General features: G+C 39.7%; 2 protein-coding genes across 5 annotated transcripts in view; one reads left to right on the forward strand and one right to left on the reverse strand.

Moving 5' to 3' along the window:
• Nucleotides 1-15485, forward strand: LOC148429605 (LHFPL tetraspan subfamily member 2a protein-like). Of its 4 annotated transcripts, none has more exons than XM_088419691.1 (4): nt 18-160; nt 11921-12174; nt 12249-12835; nt 13099-15485. In XM_088419691.1, exons 2-4 carry the CDS (start codon nt 12098-12100, stop codon nt 13353-13355), a joined length of 921 nt encoding a protein of 306 aa, XP_088275817.1. In that variant the 5' UTR covers nt 18-160; nt 11921-12097; the 3' UTR covers nt 13356-15485. The 4 variants fall into 4 exon arrangements, with proteins under 4 accessions (XP_088275841.1, XP_088275817.1, XP_088275824.1 ...); XM_088419698.1 differs by lacking the exon at nt 18-160 and adding an exon at nt 10796-10810; XM_088419715.1 differs by lacking the exon at nt 11921-12174 and having other exon boundaries at nt 1-160.
• The window catches only part of scamp1 (secretory carrier membrane protein 1), a 6813-nt gene continuing 2517 nt past the window's right edge, over nt 15483-19778 (reverse strand). The window contains exons 5-9 of the mRNA XM_088419681.1: nt 19447-19575; nt 19205-19364; nt 18114-18215; nt 17915-18032; nt 15483-17309 (exon numbers count right to left, since the gene is read on the reverse strand). Of these exons, the coding sequence (XP_088275807.1) occupies nt 17148-17309; nt 17915-18032; nt 18114-18215; nt 19205-19364; nt 19447-19575 (671 nt within the window). The 3' untranslated portion in view covers nt 15483-17147. The remainder of the gene's footprint in view (nt 17310-17914; nt 18033-18113; nt 18216-19204; nt 19365-19446; nt 19576-19778) is intronic.

The following is a 19778-nucleotide window of genomic DNA, read 5'->3' on the forward strand; positions in this document are numbered from 1 at the left end:
TGAAACAACCTTCTTACCGGAAAACCGATCAGAGTTTCTTCCAAGACAAAACAACAGAAGTCACCTTTTTTCAACACTTTTATTTTTTTTTTTGCAACCGTCGCGTGGAGAAGTCGACTGGCGGCAGGTTCTTGTCTCCACTCTGCCTTCTCTTTGATAGGTATGGAACAAATGAAAGCATGTTTCTCTTCAACGGACGTTTGTTTAGAACGTCTACAGTAACGAGCAAGGTTCGATTTTAATGTACTGTATTTTTAAAGATATTCAAATCTCCTTTCGTATTGTATCGTAACAGTCTATTGTATCCCAAATGTATGTATGGGGCGAAAAAAGTATCTATTCACAAAATACTGAAGTAGAAGTACACATTTGTCCAAAAGACTGCTTGGGAATTATGATTCGACTCTTGTACTTTTGAGTCATCTTTTCAAAGCAAAACCAGCAAGTGATGGAGTAATGTACTTCAAAAAATATAACAGCAAAACATTTCAAAACAATAAAAAAAAAAAAAAACGAAGCTAAAACTTGATGAAAAAAGGCAAAATCTTATGAAGTGAAAGGAAAAACAAAAAGGTTTTATAGATGACCAGTGAGTAGGGTTGTTTAATATGCACAATGAGGGCGTGTAAATCAAGTAAACAAATAAACAAACAAAAACGTTCTAATTCCACTTACTTTGGTTTAGTTTTTTTTTTTTGTCCAAAAACAATGTGTTGCTGTACTGTAGCTACCTATCAGTGTTTTTTTTTTTTTTTTGATGATTTTTTTCCCCAACTGATACAATTTTGAATATAAGTACTTGGTGGTTGTTAGACACGCACAAACATAGTTGGCGATGACAGCACAAAAACTTCCTGAAGGGAATATCAGGATTCTGTGAATCTGTTGCCGTTGTTGTTACAGGGGTTCTAATTTAGCAGATAATTTAAATTCTACTTTTTTGGAATTAAAAATTTTAAAAAAAGAACTTTGGAACAAAATAGTCTTATATAAATCATAATAGAACTAATATAACTCATATTATTTCATGTACTATTATTACTTTCAAACCCAAATTTTTCCACTGGCTGTTAACTAAAAAACAACATCATTCACTCAATGTTCAGGTAACTACCAATCATTGCTCACCTATTATCTGGGTTTGGTCATTTGACGTTCACATGCTTAGCTGTGATTTGTCTACCAGAGCCTTAAAGGTATAGTGTGTAAGATTTAGACAGTTTTGCATTATGGACTGCAGGAGGTGCTGCAGGTGCTGCATTTACCATTGTCCGTAGCTATTACAAACATGGCTGCCCGAAGAAGTGCCAACCCCCATGTAAAGAAATGTAATCATAACTAGACCTATGGGTATATTTAAAACATACTGTTGGTTATTAAAACCACATTTGGTTGCAAGTTTTTGAAATTTACACTCATTTAACTTATCACTTATTCACTGAAAAACAGTCTAAATATTACACACTGTCCCTTTAAGCATGTGATCTCATTTTCAGTCGACAAGTTGTAAAATGTGATTTTAAAGTACAGTCGGCCCCCGGTTTACGAACACCCTGTTTTACGAACAATTCGACTTACGAGCGTGGACTACGGAGATTTTTGTCCCCCACTTACGAGCAAACCTTTCGTCTTACGAACATCGGACATGTCGGCCATTGTGTATGCAAATATATTTTCGCTTAGTTGCGTCAACAAAATCAGCAGTTGACGCTTGTGACAGTAACGTGAACGCTATTGTTCTTACAACGTCACAGTCACTGTCCAGTCACGGTGTCAGTCACGGAGTCAGTCACGGAGATGCCAATATGCTATTGGTCGATTAAGGTCACCCGGTCTCACTCACGGAGATGCTATTGGCCGGCGTCACGTCAATCACAGAAATGCCGATATGCTATTGGCCGAACGCCTTTATCTAGCTTGATGGCACAGCTGGTCGGGATGGAAGGAAGGATAGAAAATGAGTGAAAAACAGAAGGAAGGAATGTTGTGAAGACTTTGCAAACTTTATTTGTTAGACATAGCTTCTAAACTTGCTAGTAGCGGTAAAGGAAGAAGTAAGAGGATGATATGTTTTAGCATCTCCGTGACTGACACCGTGACTGAAACAGTGACTGTGACATTGTAAGAGCAATAGCATATCAGTGTTGGTCTCTGCTCCCCTCCGCCTCCACCCAGCTCAAGTCACGTTGCTCCAAAGGTAAATATCATGTTTCCTTTGTATATGTTGTTTAATTTAACTGTACAGTAGATTATGTTACTCATTTTTAATATGTGTATAAAGTCGTGATGTTTTTACCTAAAGTTTTTTGCACGCATTGCACGCATTCACGAATTAACATAGGTTTGGTTGCACGCATTCACGAATTAACATAGGTTTGGATTGCCCGTCATACGAGCAGTTCGAGTTACGAGCGTAGTCGCTGAACGGATTAAGTTCGTAACCCGGGGGCCCACTGTATTAATTGTTCATGAAAAATAATTTGATTTGTTGAAGTAATTGTAGACAAAATATTCATATTAATTTACTGCTCAAAATGACAAAAAAAGTTCAGTATTTCTTTAATTCTTGCCTTTCCACTTTTGCCACTATTTTAAGGTTTACAAAGTAAAGATATCTGTTTTCAAAAGATTTACTTGGAGGGTGCTGCTTCACAACCACAAAGATGTCAGCATGTGCTGGAAATAATAGCCTATTCTTTCAAAAATATGCAGTAATTTGACTTTACTGTCAATATTATCCTAACATGCTATGCGAGCAGTTTTTCACCACTGCTGGATTGTGCTGAAGAAAAAAAAAACAAAAAAAAAACTGGAACAATGTTTAATATTCTTAAAGTGCTCAATTTTGTCTTCCATATTTGAAATCTTTTCAGCTGTTGAAATGCAATTTACTTGATTGATTATGTTAAAGTACATTCTTTTACATCAGGAAGCCACCTTTTGAATAGTTGAAATTAAAATAGTTCTACGTTTTATGAAAACATTTTGACATGGTGTGACATCACCGTTATTTATTGGTGCATTTTTTTCTATTGTGTAAGATAGGTGACATCATCAATTAAAAAACAAACAAACAAACAAAAAAAACAAAGCAAGCACATTAATAATAATGTGGATGTGCGTGATGATATTTTTCTTAATCTTTTGTGTGCATCTCCAAAAATTCACACTCACTTTGCATATGTCGAGCTTGGTGGAGAGCAGTCGGTCAGATTGGCATACCTGCAGCAGGCTTTGCAAAAATCATGATACTCTCTCATTTGCCCCACAATGCAGGTGTGGCGTCTACATGAATAGAGTCCGTTTTTTGTCTCTGCGTTTGTCGAATTTCCTATTTTTAAAATTTCATACTTTAAATGGATATTCCAGCATAGTTTCAAAGTCAAGTCAAAGTGCACGCAACAAGCAAGCGTTCAATGCTCCCTAGTCCTGATTCTTTTTTAAAAATGTTTCTTCACTAATTTACACAGCAGCTATAGTTGGCCTCCTCCTTTTTCTTCTTTCTCCTCCACCATGGTTCTACGTCCTTGAGTAGCAGAGCCCCCAGCACCACCCGCTCGCCTTTCGTAGCCACCCATGGAGCTGTGCGTGTTGCAAAGGGAAGTGCTACTACATCGCAAAACTAAACAAAACCAGGAAAGCGCTCGTGTTTGTTCTTGCTAAGTTCAAGGGCAAGCTACTATTTCAAAATGACTACATTTGGAATTCCCCCCCCTCTCTCTCTGACAAGGTTAACTTAACTTTCGTGTTAGGTATTTAGTTGCGTTAGTAGTTAGTTGTTGAAGTGTGCGAATTTTCTGCTTTTCCAGACAGACCCGGCCGGGTCATTCCTGCCTTTGTGTTCGCGTGAGGGTCACTGAGTGGGCTTTGTGTGTGACAAAGTGCAGGGGGGGCCACTGCCAAGTCGCCGCTGGCATTGAGGGGCCCAGCTTGCGGCACCCGGTGAAAAGGTTAGAGGTTGAGGCGGCCCGTCTTTGAGGATGAAGGAGAGCATTCTGGGATCGAGGCGGTGTGTCTAAGACGGGGGTGGCGGTGTCATTGGGCCTCTGAGCTCCCTTTTGTTGGGCTGAGTGGCACCGGATCAAGCGCTCTCTTAAATTCACCCACACATACGCAGACATGTGCATGCTAATGAGATGTGGGAATGTCTTTTAAAATAACCTCAAATACAATAACCTCATACAATAACCTCAGTGTCACAAGCTACATATCAGAGGAATTATAGTCAGTAAAATCAATGTATACCCGTGCATTAATCTTGAGAAATTACAAGATAATACAAGTTACCTTTGAACTCTACTATTACAAGAGGTGGTCTCGGTGGTGAGTGTTTATTTCCCGCCATTTTGTGTGAAGTGAGCTACTGCTTAGCGATTGTTGACCAGCATGTCTAGTGAATTTGCTGCACATGCATTTTCAATTTCTTCTCAAAGGCCAGACGGTTTCTTGCCGTCTACAACAACTTTACCTCTCCGTTATTTATGGGGGAGGGGCTGCCACGTACTGTAGAATGCTTGATGTATGCAACCTTTCCTTTAACTGATATGTGTATGCATCAATTTGGCTGACCTTATGTATGAATAGAAGTTTCAATCCGTTTGATTAAGTTCAGGTTCTTGAAAAGTATGTATGGTGGATTTTCTGGATTCGATAAAAATGGAGACAAGCATTCAAACAATGGCTCATGGAGAGTGAACTATTAAAAAAAAAACACTCCTCCCCTCTCCCTTCCTCCCAAAGAACCATTGTTATTAAATACTCCAAAAGGGTAAAAGCACAAGTGCCAAGTCATGAGAGGAAAAGCGCAATGTGGGGATGGTCTTATTCTGAACTCACACTCAGGCCAAAATTTGAACAGTTTGCTTGAAGGCACATTTCCTGGCATACTCTGGATAGCTCGAAATTGTTTTACTTGGTTGTGCAATCTCACACATGACTGATGGATAAGCACCCCATTGGTCCAACTATTTGCATACAAGCACCAAATACCATAAACTGTACCTTTTAACTACGCTAATGAAGCCAATGTTTGAAGTTGGTTACTTCTGATTTATTTGTAACTTGGAAACTCTGCTATTTGGTCCACATGCATGTCTTGTTTCGCGACATGGACGTTTTATATCAGAAGAAGCTTTATTTTCTCATGCTTGTGCTTTGGTTGATTTTGTTAAGATGATCTGTGATGACTGTTCCTTATTGAGTTATCACTGCAGGGCAAAGATGTCCTTCTCCTCCTGATGTTACGGCTTGCCTTCTGCTCGGCCGTGCCAAAACACGTTGTTTCATTTGGGCCCGAAGAATGTAGTCTTTGCTCTTATAACTAATAGGAACCCGATTGGCAAACAGAGTTCACTTGGTATGGTTTCTACTATACTTTAGCGTTTAATCCATCTGTTTTATCTCATACGGTATGTCAGAGAAAAGGGAAGGACTGCTAACTTTAGAGCTGTATCAACTGAATAGATTAACGTGGATGTTGCTGGAGCAGGAGTCTTATCTGAACAGAACAGCGGATCTTCATGGAAAGCAGAAAAAAGAACAGCTCTTCAATGCTGTTTTTGAAAAGGTCATTTAATGAACACTGACTAACTTGCTTGTATGGGGCTATTAAGTGCGGATAGTGGTGGCTTTGTGTATGCAGCTTTCATTCGAATCTGGATGACGTTTCTAATAACACCACAAAACCTTGTTAGATTTATTGCTTATTAAATATTGCTGGAAGGGTTGGAAAAGTTGCTAAGTATGGCAACATCTTGCATGTGACAGTACTGCATGATTTGACTCAGCGTGACATTGGGGAAAGTGTGCAGTGATTTTATTTTAATTTTTTTTCATCCTACGTGTTGGACACATTTGATTAAAAGTTGAAAATCTTTAAAGCCATGGGTCCCAAGATTGCTAGTGATGTTAAAGAGAGAAGTAAGAAGATGATTTATATGGAAACAAAGCTGGAGAAAATCAAGAAATACAAAGCTAGCCTAGCCTAGGCTAACCTTACTAGGGAATATGGGCATAACAAGCACCACTCAAAGGTAAATAAATCCTTTCTATATTTTTTATTTATGCTGTTCTCTGATTGTATACATGTGTATTATATATACGTAGCACTTGCTATACTATTTTGATACCAATTTTTAATATGTATGTACAATTTTGATGTTTTTACCTGGGGTTCTAAACGCCTTACCTATTTAACATAGGTTTGGATTGCCCGCCATACGGTGAAATCGCCTTACGAGCCCAACCGCGGAACGGATTAATCTCGTAACACGGGGGCCCACTGTACTTTCATTTTACGTCATACCAGAACTAGAACTACTTCTTCAGTGTCGACAAATCATTGAAATGAAGTCAGATCATGGCGAGATGCACCTTCTGGTCGTACATTGCCTATGTGATAGCGAGGTACATCGTGTCAATTGATTTTCAGTTTATTTGAACAGGTTTTTCAAAAAAAAAAAAAAAAAGAAACTGCTTGCATTTGACGGTCAAAAGCTATGTGCAGAAGCAAAACAAAAGAAAACAAAGAATGAGTACTGTTCTCGTAAACGTCGTCGACTGGAGAGGCATTCAGTGACCACCCACACAGTAGGATATCTTAAATGTCAATAGAAATACTAATTTAAAGCACCTAATGCCAATGACTAAATGTGAGTGCATTTCAAGGGGTACATCAGAAAAAAACCATCAAAACAAATGAGCTCCAACACAGTGGTTAATATTAGTTTGTTAATAATAGTTAACTCCGCTTTTTTGAATGCATTGTAATTTCCCCACAAATGGTCATGAATTGAGACACTGGCAGTGCACTTAAAATCACTTTATTGACCGTGCTTAACGGTGCTTAAGTTAAACACAACAAAGTATATTCATTGCTGAGCTGCAACGGCCGTAACTGAAAGCAAGGCATTTAACCTACATACAGTAAGCTAGTTAACTGCTCATTTCTGGTTTAAGCTCACAAAAGGAAACTACAACTCTCATTTGTTGACTCAGTTTACCAAGCAAGGCCCTGCCTTTGTTCTCCTTTACACTAGCACTCAAATTGCTAAGGTCAGTTTGACCTCATACTGTAGCTGACTAAAGCCAGGATAAACTTGGTCTGTTTACCAAATGTTTTCTCCAAGTGAATTGCCCGTTAGATTCGTGAAACAAGCTGTGCTGTGTAAAGCAAAGAGGAAACAGTTCCTGGTGTCTTATTTGAGTAGCTGTGTGTCAGTGATATAAGATGTTAACGCAGACTCTGGTGTGGTTTTGGTTTGAGGCTGTTGAGCCCAGATGGAGGACGGACATCGGCGTAATGACCATTTGGTTTGAGCTCGCCCCTTTTATAGAACTGAAAAAAAACATTGTGGTAATTCACAGTTCTTAAAATCTTTTTCGCGGGGTTAAGTGGGGTGAAATTTACCAATATAATTGTGGTGATTAACTTGGGGAGCTTCAAGACACTAATTGGCTGTGGTGCAATTTCGCAGCACATTCATAGTGTCCATGGTTCAGTGGAACTTTTTGAGCTCATGCTTAATGATTGTACATGACAAAAAAAAAAAAAGAAGTCATGTCTAAAGATCAAATTTAAACCTCAAAATCAAATAATTGAACTGTTCTTGGAGACACCACACTGAGAATCCCTCTTGCCAGGTTCACCAGTTGGACATTTTTGAGAAACTATACACAAAGAAGGAGAGAAGGCATTTTTTTCTTTCTCATGCATGAGGAGAACGGAGAAGGACTGCACAAGATCAATTCTACTGCGCTGTGACGCAGCGCCTCCGAACCCTCTCTTTTGTTTGATCTTCGAAGTCCCTAATTTATTTTCCACCTTTGGTCTTATTATCAGCATGTGGGTACTTTGCATTTGACAAATTCTATACTAAATGGGCACTTTTTAGTCAAACCTGCAAAAACACGCAAGACCTATATCAACATTAAAATAGCAATACTACATTTTGATTGGGCTAGGCACGTTAATCTTACAACAGTAGCTTGCAGAGGAATAGAACCAAAATGCTTCACACAGACAGCTGTTTCTAATTCTGTGCCTCATTTTCAATGAGATAAGCACAATACTCAAACATTACATCATGAGTTCACCACTGCAAACTGCAATAATTAACAGTCTTATATTAGTAATAGTATTCAAAAGTGTTACATCAATGATTGATCCGAATTTATTTGTTTTTTTTTTTTTTTAATTAGTACAATTCAGCTTGTGGCTAAGCGAGTGTAAAAGACATCAACTGTTTTGAGACTTACCCAAAAGTTGGGCCCTTTTCTGCTGACCTTAAACACACTCATAAAAACATAAATATTCTTAAATAAATTATTGTCCCTGGTCTGTTTTTTTTAATCACATATCCGTTAAACAGACTTTATTGTCAAATCTATGCAGTTGTTATAAACAACGTGTAATCTTCTTTGTTTTAATGTTTAGTTTGAGTTGCATTCACTGCCACCATGCAGTGAGGATAATCGGCTCAAGAAAATGGTAGGCCGGATATTTTTCTGTACAAGTACAAGCAAAAACACATCTAAATGATGGCTCATAAGCCCTCACAAAAAAATAAACTGGGATAAAAACCATCCAGAACGGTTTTTTACGTGATGGAAGAGCACTGTTGTCAACATTACACAGTACTACTGGAAAATGTGATATTGTTGTTCCAAAGTCCACCAGAGCAGGTTTGTTTCTAAAAGCAATGTTCATGTTGGCCCGCTGACTGCAGCATGCTGCGAGGGCGTCGGCGGCCCCGCCGCGCGCGTATGATCTTGCGCGTTCGAGTCGAGACTTGTGTCACTGCAGGATTGTGAGAACGAGCGGTTCCACGTTGCACGTACTATATCCATCTCGAAAGGTATCAAGTGTTTTCATCGGCCTATGTCAGCATCACGGTGGAGTTGGGGAAAGACACACTGGGCAAAAATACAATCATACAATACGACTCCAGAGATGTGAAGGAATGATGATAGGAATCTGAAAAAGACACAGAGTCTGCTTTGATTCGGGGCTTTTTGCATCTGATATGGATGATATCAACAAAACATCTCCAGTGTGCACTGGAAGTGCTTACAGTATATAACACATTAAAGATTTGAAAATTATTGATAAACTGTTGGTGCTTCCTGATTGTTATTAAAAAAAATGTACTATAATGCTGCTCAGTTTCAAGTATGGAATTATGACTGATGTCAAACCGCTTTGCATATTTTGACAAAGGAAGTTTGAAACTGGTAAAACACTAAAATCCTCTTAGAAAACTCAACATTATGCGAAGAACTGCACCAAACTTGTGAAACAACAATAATGGAGAAACCAAACCGATAAGTATTTTGTGAAGCTGTTGTCAATTTTCTGCTGAAAATCACAGATTGATGAATTGATGATTAATTAATAAAATGCCATTGTTTCATGGCATGGTTTCCTCCCAATGTATTTCAATGATATATGGAGTTTCACTATTCGGGGGATGGCCTAGTACATACTCCCCACAAATTGCAGGAGTTATCAGTAAATACTGTATACTCGTTTAAAAAACAAACAAACAAAAAAAGTCCTTCTGGGTTCACAGAATGCATTGCATGGCATAATTGGTGAAATTATACCAACATTAATTCTTGTTATAAGTGTCTGTGTTTCCAGAAATTGAATGGGTGTCATATTTAACACATGAATGATTAATTTATGTTGCCCTATGTATTTTATGATTTTTTTTTTTAAACAAACTGAGATTTGGTTGTGTGTAAAATTATATACAGAATATTTCTTGCACAACGTTTTTTTAATTGAGAAATTATTTGAGAAACACTCAGTTATCTGTAAATGCACGTCATGGGCGACTGCAGTTAAAATAGTTGGAATTAAGATTCACTTTTTTCAATTGCAGGCCTGCAAAAGAGTTTGTGCTTGGGTTAATCTGTATATACGCAACCCAGCTGTTTGGATGGGATTCACTGGCCCGTCTGCTGGGCTTTTGTGTTGTCATTGTGTATTGAGTAGGTGTGATTGCTACTGTGTTCAACCACATGCTTTGACGACGTCCGCCAAGGCTTGTGCGGACCAGAATAGAAGATGGTCTGACCTAAACAGCTGTGCATCCAGACAACCTAAGTTTGGTAGACAATCACGATGTAAAATGTGCTACCCATCAAAAGAGGGAGAAAAAAAATGGTCATACTTGTTGCTTAGATGTTTTGTTTTGCTGTTCTATCGCGGGTGACCGCAGATAAAGCTGAAAAAAAAGACTTCATATTGCAGCTATGGAATTTCAGCCCCTTTACCTTGAAGCATCTCTGATATCAGAAAAATGCCAGACATCATTAGTGGCATCTCAACAATGTCACGGGGTTAAGTTTAATTCTCCAACCAACATTAACTCTGCAATTTTCTCATTTGAGGAGCATACTCGGAGTCTAGTGATGGACAAACACAGAAGTCGGTCAGTAAATCATATCCCAGAATATGACAATACAGTGATCCCTCGCTAATGCGTGCCTCATCTCTCGCTTTAAGCGCATCGCAGATTTTTTTTTTTCCTGAAAAAAAAAGCTGCATTGCGGAGAAATGCGTTGAACGTTTCCTGCATGGCAGAGAGATGAGTTAATTGTAATTGCACATGCCACAGGCACGCCTCGGATGTAGAACTACTGAAGTACACATATTTACTTCAATCTTAAACCTTATTCAGTGACTGTACTGTTTCCCTTCTCCTTTCCCTGCCTTTAGCTACACTCGGGGAACTTGGAAGGAGGAGTTACGCTTGGATTGAGGCGCTCGAACGTCAAACTCAAATGAACCTTCACGCCAAAAGCAGTTGGGTGAAAAAAATAACGCAGTTATGGGTCAAAGAGGACCGACCAAGTTTTTGGGTCAGTTTGATCCAGCATTCTGGCTTGTTTTATTCAAAAGAACCCAATTTGTGAGGTTATTTTATACACTACAACCCAGTTTTAAGTGGTGTCGAGCTGAACGAAAGACAAAAATTGGGGTCAAATTTAGCCAAATATTGAGTTTATGACCCATAATTGGGTTATTTTTAACCCAAATCTTGTTAGTTTGTGGGATACACTTTTTAAACACTACAGGTACACCTGTTTAAACAGTAAATTGATAAACAATACCAGTCGAAAGTTCGGAAACACCCTCAAATGCAATTTTCTGAATTGTAGATTAATACTTAAAGGGACACTGTGTAAGAATTAGACAGTTTTTCATTATGGACAACAGGACGTGCTGTATTTACCATTGTCGGTAGCTATAACAAACATGGCAGCCTCCAAAGAAGTGCCACCCCCAAAGTAATAAAATTTAATGATAACTAGACTTACGATTATATTCAAAACATACTGTTGGCCATTAACAATACATTTATTTGCAATTTTTTTAAAATTTATAATCATTTAATGTATTCCTTTCTAATGAAAAACTGTCTAAATCTTACACAGTGTCCCTTTAAAGCATCAAAATCATAAAGAAAAAAATAATTTCACTAAAGCAATTGATTACTTTAGTGTATAACTAAAGAAAGGAATACCATGAATAAAAAAAAAAAATATATATATATATATATATATATATATATATATATATATATATATATATATATATATATATACTTTAAAAAATCCTTAAACAAAAAAACGTTTTTCATTTCATATAAATGGCAAAATATATAAACAGCAGTCTTCGCAATGAGGAATAATCATTCTGTTGCAATGTAATGTTGATTTAAATTGGTTGCTCTACTCAGCTCTACTTGTACAAAACAACAAACATCATTTAAAAAATTTTTCTTTGATAAGACCAAGAAATGCTTTCCATAAAAACTCCCCTGACGCTAAATCAAACTTAAGTGAATAGAATAATGGCGCTCCAGTTGATGTCATGTGTTGACTTGCCGCTTGTGACTTATGTCACACACAGTGGAATGCCGGGAGGCCTAACCGCCTAACCCCGGATATCAACGATACCAAGTCATACAATGTGTGTGACTAATACGGCGGCAGGATGGAGCTGGCTTGTGCGTGAACGTGATTCATCAAGTCGGTGGACATCTGCAAGCGCTGCTCGCAGCTGGCTAGCAGAGCAGAGTTTGTGGGAATGTCATGGTCCGTTCTGAAGCCTGGATGGAAATGTCACCACTTTCAAACACAACAAAAGACGGATGAATCAGCTAGGTCCGGGAAGGCGCTTGTTTACGTCTCCGACTCTCACGTGGCCTAACCTCCGTGCACCTTTTGTGTGTTTGTAGGTGTGAGTTACTGAATGTGCCATGGAGGAGGGAAGCTGCTTTGCTACTTTATAGGCTGCTTGAGAGCATCGCAAGTGAATCTCTGCTTGAAGGACTAAAAAAAAAATTATTCTCCTTTCGGATCATTGGAAGGAAAAGAAGTCATCGCCAAAAGTTTGATTCCAAGAGTGCAACCATGTGCCATGTGATTGTAACATGCCGTTCCATGCTGTGGACGCTGCTCAGTATCCTCGTGGCCTTCGCTGAGCTCATCGCCTTCATGAGCCCCGATTGGCTGCTGGGATTCCCTCGCTCCGATTCCAGCGTGAGCCGGGCCGGAGTCAATCCAGGGGAGTACCGGCCCTCCCTGGGCCTCTACAACCGCTGCCTGCGCCTCGCCACCCGGGGAGGAGGGGTGAGCTGCGGCCCGTACGCCGGGACTTTTGCCGAGGTGGCCAGCGGATTCTGGCGGGCGGCCATGTTGTTTCTGGCAGCGGGGATATTAGTGCTCGCAGTGGTGGCCTGCGTCTCCGTCTTCAGCATGTGCTTTCAGAGCATCCTGAGGAAAAGCATCTTCAACATCTGCGGTCTGATGCAGGCCATTGCCGGTAAGTACTGTAGGTGACGTTCCTTGAAAACTTTTCATGCCCCCCACCGGCCACACTGTCTATAAATAAGATTATTATGTAGAAAGAGTGTATATGTATACCTAAAACGTTATCCTTTTTTAACCTGAAGAAAAACGACCGCTAAATACTTTGTTATAGCGTTTATTCAGGTTCCAGGTTAGTCTCAAATTTTCTAAAGGGTTAGTCTAATCTAGGATCTGTTGTTTCCATACACCGAGTCACCCCGCGTGTTCTCCCTCCAGGCCTCCTGCTCCTAGTGGGCCTCATGCTCTACCCCGCAGGCTGGGGTTCTGAGAAGGTGACCGGCTACTGCGGGCCAGAGGCCTCCCCCTTTCGGTCGGCCCAGTGCTCCCTGGGCTGGGCCTTTTACGCGGCCATCGGGGGAACCCTGGCCGCATTCCTGTGCGCCGTTTTGTCCGCGCAGGCTGAGATCGCCACCTCCAGCGACAAGGTGCAGGAGGAGATCGAGGAGGGCAAGAGTCTCATCTGTGTGCTGTGACCCCAGCGAGTTATCTTCACTGGAAGGAGCATGGACTTGTTGACACGAGCAGGAGGCCTTGTATTTTTGTATTTTTATTTTCCCAAACGTTTGGTTTTCTATCTTAGATGGTTGAGGAAAAAGAGACTTGCGCATTTGCTGGCCAAGTGCATATCAGACTTAGTACACCTGCACAATCTAGCGTAAAACGAATACAACAGACCTAAACCTACAGTGCGTTCAAAAAGTATTCACAGCGCTTCACTTTTTCCACATTTTGTCCTTTGTGGGAGCTTATTTAGACAATTGCGTGCCTTTCCTCATTATGTCCAATCAGCTGAATTTGGACTCGGGTTAAGCTGTACAAATAGCTCAAACATACACCTGTGTTCAATTTTGAGCTTCATGGCTAAGGATGTGAGTACTTGTATGAATCTGATTCCTTTGTTTTCTATTTCCTAATACGTTCTAAGACTGTTCCCAAAACCATTTTTCACATTGTCATAATAGGGTATAGTGTATAGAATTTTGAGGTAAGAGTAACAGAATTTTGAATGGAGGAATAAGATGACAAAACGTGGAAAAGTGTATCTCAAGATAAACTAAGATATTCTCTTTATCCTAGCACCCCCCCCCCCCCCCCCCCCTCAAAAAAGGCATCCTATATTGAAAATGACTTCTCACAAAATTCAGAGCTACAGGCTGTCGATTGAATGATGAAAACACAAGTGATGTTTCCCTCCCTAGTGGGGAAAATGTTGAATTACAGTCTCAGTAGAACTATCACGAATGCTTTGAAGATTTTCATTCAGGTTACTAGCCAATTGCCAGTCTAACATTTCTTATGCCAATACGCAAAATGTGAAGTCAAATCTATACTGTGAAGTGTGAGTGTGACTAATAAGGTCAAGTTTTATGTGACACTGTAAAAGTGCTATACTATTAGCCAAACAATATTATTGTGATTGTATTTACAGTGAAGCATCATCAAAGATACTATTATCGATGTAAAGGTTCTTGAATTGGAAATTGAAATTTGAATTGAATCACACTTTGATCATGCAGGTGTATCTAAGGTTGCGGCCGGCGAGTGAGCAGATGGACCAAACAATGCAGACCACTTAACACCATTGTACAGTATGTATCCACTAGAATGATTTACGACATTGTAGAAGTATTGATTTCAGTAAAGATTGTAGTTCTGTCATCCGTGATGGTTGCTCATTGTGTTCATAGTGTACACGGCGCCATTTTTGCAAGAGAACAATGTTTGGCTCCTTCACTCAATGTGACTTGCTCCGACACGGTAGTGTGCCATGATGCATGAGATTGCACGCCTTGCCTTCTGCGATAAATAAGATCAATTAGGAGTTTCTTTGAAAGTGAGCGGCTGAGTAAGACTGGAAATGAGTCAATGGAAGGTTCTTGTTGTTATTACATTAACAAAGAAGTTATTGTTTTGGTGAATGAATGAATTATTGATGTTAATGTGGAGAAAGACAATTTGAGTGTTTTTTTTAAACATAAGTGTATGCCTAAAGAAATATTGACACCTAAACATTAAAGGTGATAAAATAAATCATACATTTTGTAGCCATAATGAAAAGGTCTAATTGATTTTCAAGTGCAAATCCTTGTGTGGCCACTAAGCGAAGTTGTGCTTACAAATTAAGTTGAAACCCCCGTGACCTGTCCTTCACAGGCTCTGCACATTGATGCAATTCTAAAAATAAATCTTAGATGGACTGTTTTAAAAAAATCCACAAAGCTTTGAATATGGTTTTGATATATGACTACAAACTCCAAATTTGATGATGGGAGTGCATAATTTAAAATGACTTCACATCCTTCTCCTTATTGAAACTTGCAAACTTTGAGCACCATCATTTGGCCAGAAAAGACTTTGAGGACATCTGAAGTTTACTACCATGAGTTTTAATGTGGTTGGTTAATACCCACCCAATTATGAGGCTGTGCACACGTGCAACCATATCTGTGATTCTATTTGACTTCCACATCTCCAAAACATTTTTTAAATACGGTTGTGTCGCTTGTCGGTCACATTATTAGTTAATGTTAAGAGTATGTGTCATGGCAAGAGTTGTAAATCCAGCAATGGGCTCTAATTAGAAACTAAAAAAGTCCACAGACTCTTTCAAATCTTTATTTCATGTTAATACCATAAATATACAAAACTGAAAACTATTTCACATGCGACAAAGGCCAGACAAGAGTGCATTAAATTTTCTTTTTTTTTTTTTCTCCTAAAGTGGGCCTCAAATGATCATCTTTACATAATGTACAAGTATGGTCTTCTTAAATAAGTTTACACTTTTGATTCAGTGAAGTAACATGGTCACAGGTCTAAAACAACATTTTTTTTCTTTTATTCACATTCTTTTAAGTGTAGACCGGCTTGCACAATACAGTACACCTTCCTTTGTTTGAGAAGTAAAATGTCAAAAGAACGCGTCACCAACTGATATTAAAAAAATGGACATTTGGTAGATTTCGCACAGCTTTTGAGGACATACAGTAGAATAACACTTGAGGGATTTGTCTTTAATCGGTCATTCCGGTGAACACAAGCACACTGTTGCTTCATGTAATACATTATGTAAAACAAAGAACATAAATTATGCCATAAATAAGAACTAGAAGAAATATGCTATAAAAAAAAACACTTCATTAGCGTCAACCTATTATGTCACGATTAGAATTCTAATACTAGCTAAGAGTTCCAGTTGATCATTTGCAACAATAACAGTTGAGCCATTCACTGTTTGGCGACCCCCCCCCACCCCCAGCGTGTGATCCAGTGTGTGACATAGTCTGTACGGCTTTGAAAGGCAGTGATTCCCAACCAATGGTCAGAAATTCTCCGATAAGATTTTAACAACAATTAAGTTGCGGATCCACTTGTTCCCCATCTTACAGCAGAGTCATCGTTTTGCATTCAATATACAGGCCCAGATTTCAGAGTTGATTTTGAAGTGAGACAAGGCGATCAATTATTTCAGTATCTTGCACTGTTTTCGTTTGGCGGTGTTAAGTGTAATTTTTCAAACAAAACAAAATATGTGCATTGGCTCAACAAAGGTTGTGTAAAGGTTGTGTATGCAAGCGTCATTCAATCACATGCCAATCACTTAACACTGAATAAAAAACAAAAAAAAAAATCATACGTTTATACCACTTCATCTATTTCTCAAGGCAGGTCACGTCACGTACGCCCCTCGTCCACTCCCTTTTAGGCGGGCCTGTTTGCTCAGTCTAGTGTGAGTCTCCTTTATGAGAAAACAGCAATAGGCCACAACCAGATTGATAGCAGCTTCGGATTTTTTTTTTTTCAGCGCGCGACGGGCTACGAAGACAAATGATGTCACGCGCAACACACACTCACTCACACGGTCTTTTGAGTCGTTCTCCCTATTACCGGGCGCCCGTCAAACAGCCGGTGGACATGCAGCTCACATCTTGGGAGACACCGCGCTAATGAATTAGCAACTTCATTGAGTAAGCTTCAACTTGCACACGTCATGCCGTCACTCAATCTCGCCGCGGAGTTACTGACCCGTCCAGTCGAACAGAAGGTGAACGGGGGGGTTTATTTTTAGGTGAGGGGTTGTAAATCCCGCTAATGGAAATGACTAGAAGGAAGCCTGACTCATTCGGGGCCAGGAAGCACACTTGCAAGGTGAGTTAAGGGGTTAGATTTAGAGTGAAGACATTTTTTGAAGACATTAGCAAATCGGGGGTGATTGAGCAGGGACGGATTTCCCTATCTGCATGTGTGCGAGTGAGAGTGCGCGTCTATGGATGAGGTTTGAAGGCCCCGCGCGCGGCGTTGGAAGCGGCGTTTGCAGCGGCGTTGGCCGCCGCCGTCTGGACCGTCTTGTTGGACATGACGCCGGTGGCGAACTCCTGCTGAGCCTTCTCAAAGCTGGCGCCGGTTGTCCGATACAACGCGTGTACCTGCGTAGATGCTTGAAATCAGCTTTGAAAGAAAAATAACGTTGCTTCACAAGCTACTGTGTCTACGGAGGTCAGCTATAGTGCCGTGGCTCTTAAATTCCAAAATAACATGCAATGATAATTTAATGCGCTAATAATCTGCAACTGAAGTAACAGAAACATCAAGAATGCTAAGTGTAAATGACCTTGCTATTGTTTTCTTTTTCGTAAAGGTAGTTTGTATGTTTATTGCACTATTACCATGACATTGCCGTTGTTTAAAAGGATGCCGTTTTAGGGATACTGTAATTATATAATTTTTACAGGTAATAATGTTATATATGGTTGGCGTGGCAAGTTGGGGGTGGGAGCAAAATATTTACGTTTCCTGGGGGGCTTTGCAAAATATAAGTGAGAAGCACTGTACTAGTCAAACAAACTTGCTTTCTGTAAAATTCTAAGAGTTACAGCTGATAATATTTGAAGTCATTTTGAAAATATGGCACGTCGATATTTTAGAGGATCCTTTTCATTGCCTAGTGTGCCTCACAGTGGACATTCTTAGAAGTGCGGTAAACTTTAGTGATATGCAATAACTGGTACCACCAATTTTATCTGTGTGTCACCTTTTTGAACATGATGAGTGATCCCACAGAGAGAGTGGTGAAGAGTGCAGCGATAAGTAGCATGATGATGCCCACCGGGATGCTGGTATTCAGGCCCATTAGAGCTGTGATCCAGCCACTGCAAAACAACAACAATGGCTTGATATGTGTCAGAACTTCAAGCGCGCGCTTGTCGAGCATAGCTGCGCAACCCGCTCACCATGTGCCCCAGCCGGTGATGCCGATCGTTTGGAGCACGTGAACTCCAAACTGGCAGATGTAGACAAAGAAGAACACAAAGAAGCGGAAGGAACTGTCGCTTCTGTAATGTAGACAGAGAAGCTCACATAAGGTACTTGTGGCAATGGTGATAGCTGGAGTTTTCCGAATGAAAGGAATGGAAACAATTGAGTAGTATTTGTTGCACTAGGCATAAGTTAAATGGACACCTGCGGGCAATATCACCTGGCAAAGACATACTATAATCAAATCAATATTATTTTATTCCTGGAAAAAAAAAAATGCAACCAGACAGAAAGTTTTGTATCCTGGTCATCACCAATAGCGTGTACATCAGGGGTCACCAATGTCGTTGACACAGAGAGCTACTTGTTCAATAGTGATAAATGTGAAAGGGCAAATGGTTTGATCAAATTAGCGTCATTTATATATTACTATTAAATAGATTCATCTATGTGAATACGCTTAACAAAATGTCTCGTACTAATAATCAACAATGATTTAACAAGGTCCTAAAAAGATGACTAACAATATGGAATTACACATGCAACCTCCGTGAGCTTCTGCAAATAATACCATTTTCAAATGAATACTGCAAGATTTAAGGCAATCACAATGTCACATTCACTTGTGACCTATTTTTAGAGCAGGCAAGCGGGCTACAAATGTGGTCCGTGGAGGCTACCTAGGTGCCCACAGGCAACACGTTGGTGACCCCCAGTGTACGTGGACTTTGACACATCATAGATGTCCCAGTTCTTTGTAGAGGATAAAAAATAACTGGAATTGCGATAATGCATGGCGAAATACGTTGCTGCACAACTTGTTAAAATATCAGTTGCTCGAAGTTACATAAGTGTAAACATTAGCATAAAGCTAGCACACTAAATGCAAAGCAACATGATGCACTTGTTTTAGCTGCACAATGTGTAATTCTCTTTAGTTTCATTATTTGGGAGAAGTGCGGCGCAGTTTGGTGATTTGAATTTGATTTGGGAGAAGCGACAATTACTTCCTTGCGAATAACAATGTTAAAGAACGTTAAAGCAACAGAGACACGCACTTACTCACCTGAAAGCCCCATAGAGCGGTCTGTACCAGCAGACGAAGGAGCAAGGCGTGAAGAGCAGAAACCATAACATGGCCAAGCCGAAGTCGACGCCGTGGCTTTGATCCACGCAAAACCAGGCCAAGCAGCCAAACATGTTCACAAACAGTGTGCCAGCATGGACTGGTGGAAAAACAACAGTAAGATATATAATGACAATATCAAATGAGTAACACCTCCTATTCCTGTGGATGGATTCACTTACAGATCCAGAGGTTGTACATGATCTTTACAGTCTTCTGAAACTCAATGGGAATGTCCACTGCAATGTCGTGGTAGAAACACGGACCTACAGGGAATTTCTCAGGCATGGGAGGCCAGTTGTTCTTACGACCTGCCAATGCATGGATGATGTCTTTCTCATATACAGTGACGAGTAGGGTAGCTAAAAATTCTACTGAGCATTGAAACCTTAGACTCGTGTAAAAGTTAAAAAAAAAAAAAAAAAAAGTTGATCTCTCTGTAAGAAATTTACAAGTAAAATTTACGAGTAGAACAAGTATTTGTTGAAAAACCTTGGCCAAAAATCTAATCAAT

This window comes from Hippichthys cyanospilos, chromosome 1, assembly GCF_059441005.1.
Source record: "Hippichthys cyanospilos isolate Australia breed blue-spotted pipefish chromosome 1, RoL_Hcya_1.0, whole genome shotgun sequence".
NCBI lineage: Eukaryota > Metazoa > Chordata > Actinopteri > Syngnathiformes > Syngnathidae > Hippichthys > Hippichthys cyanospilos.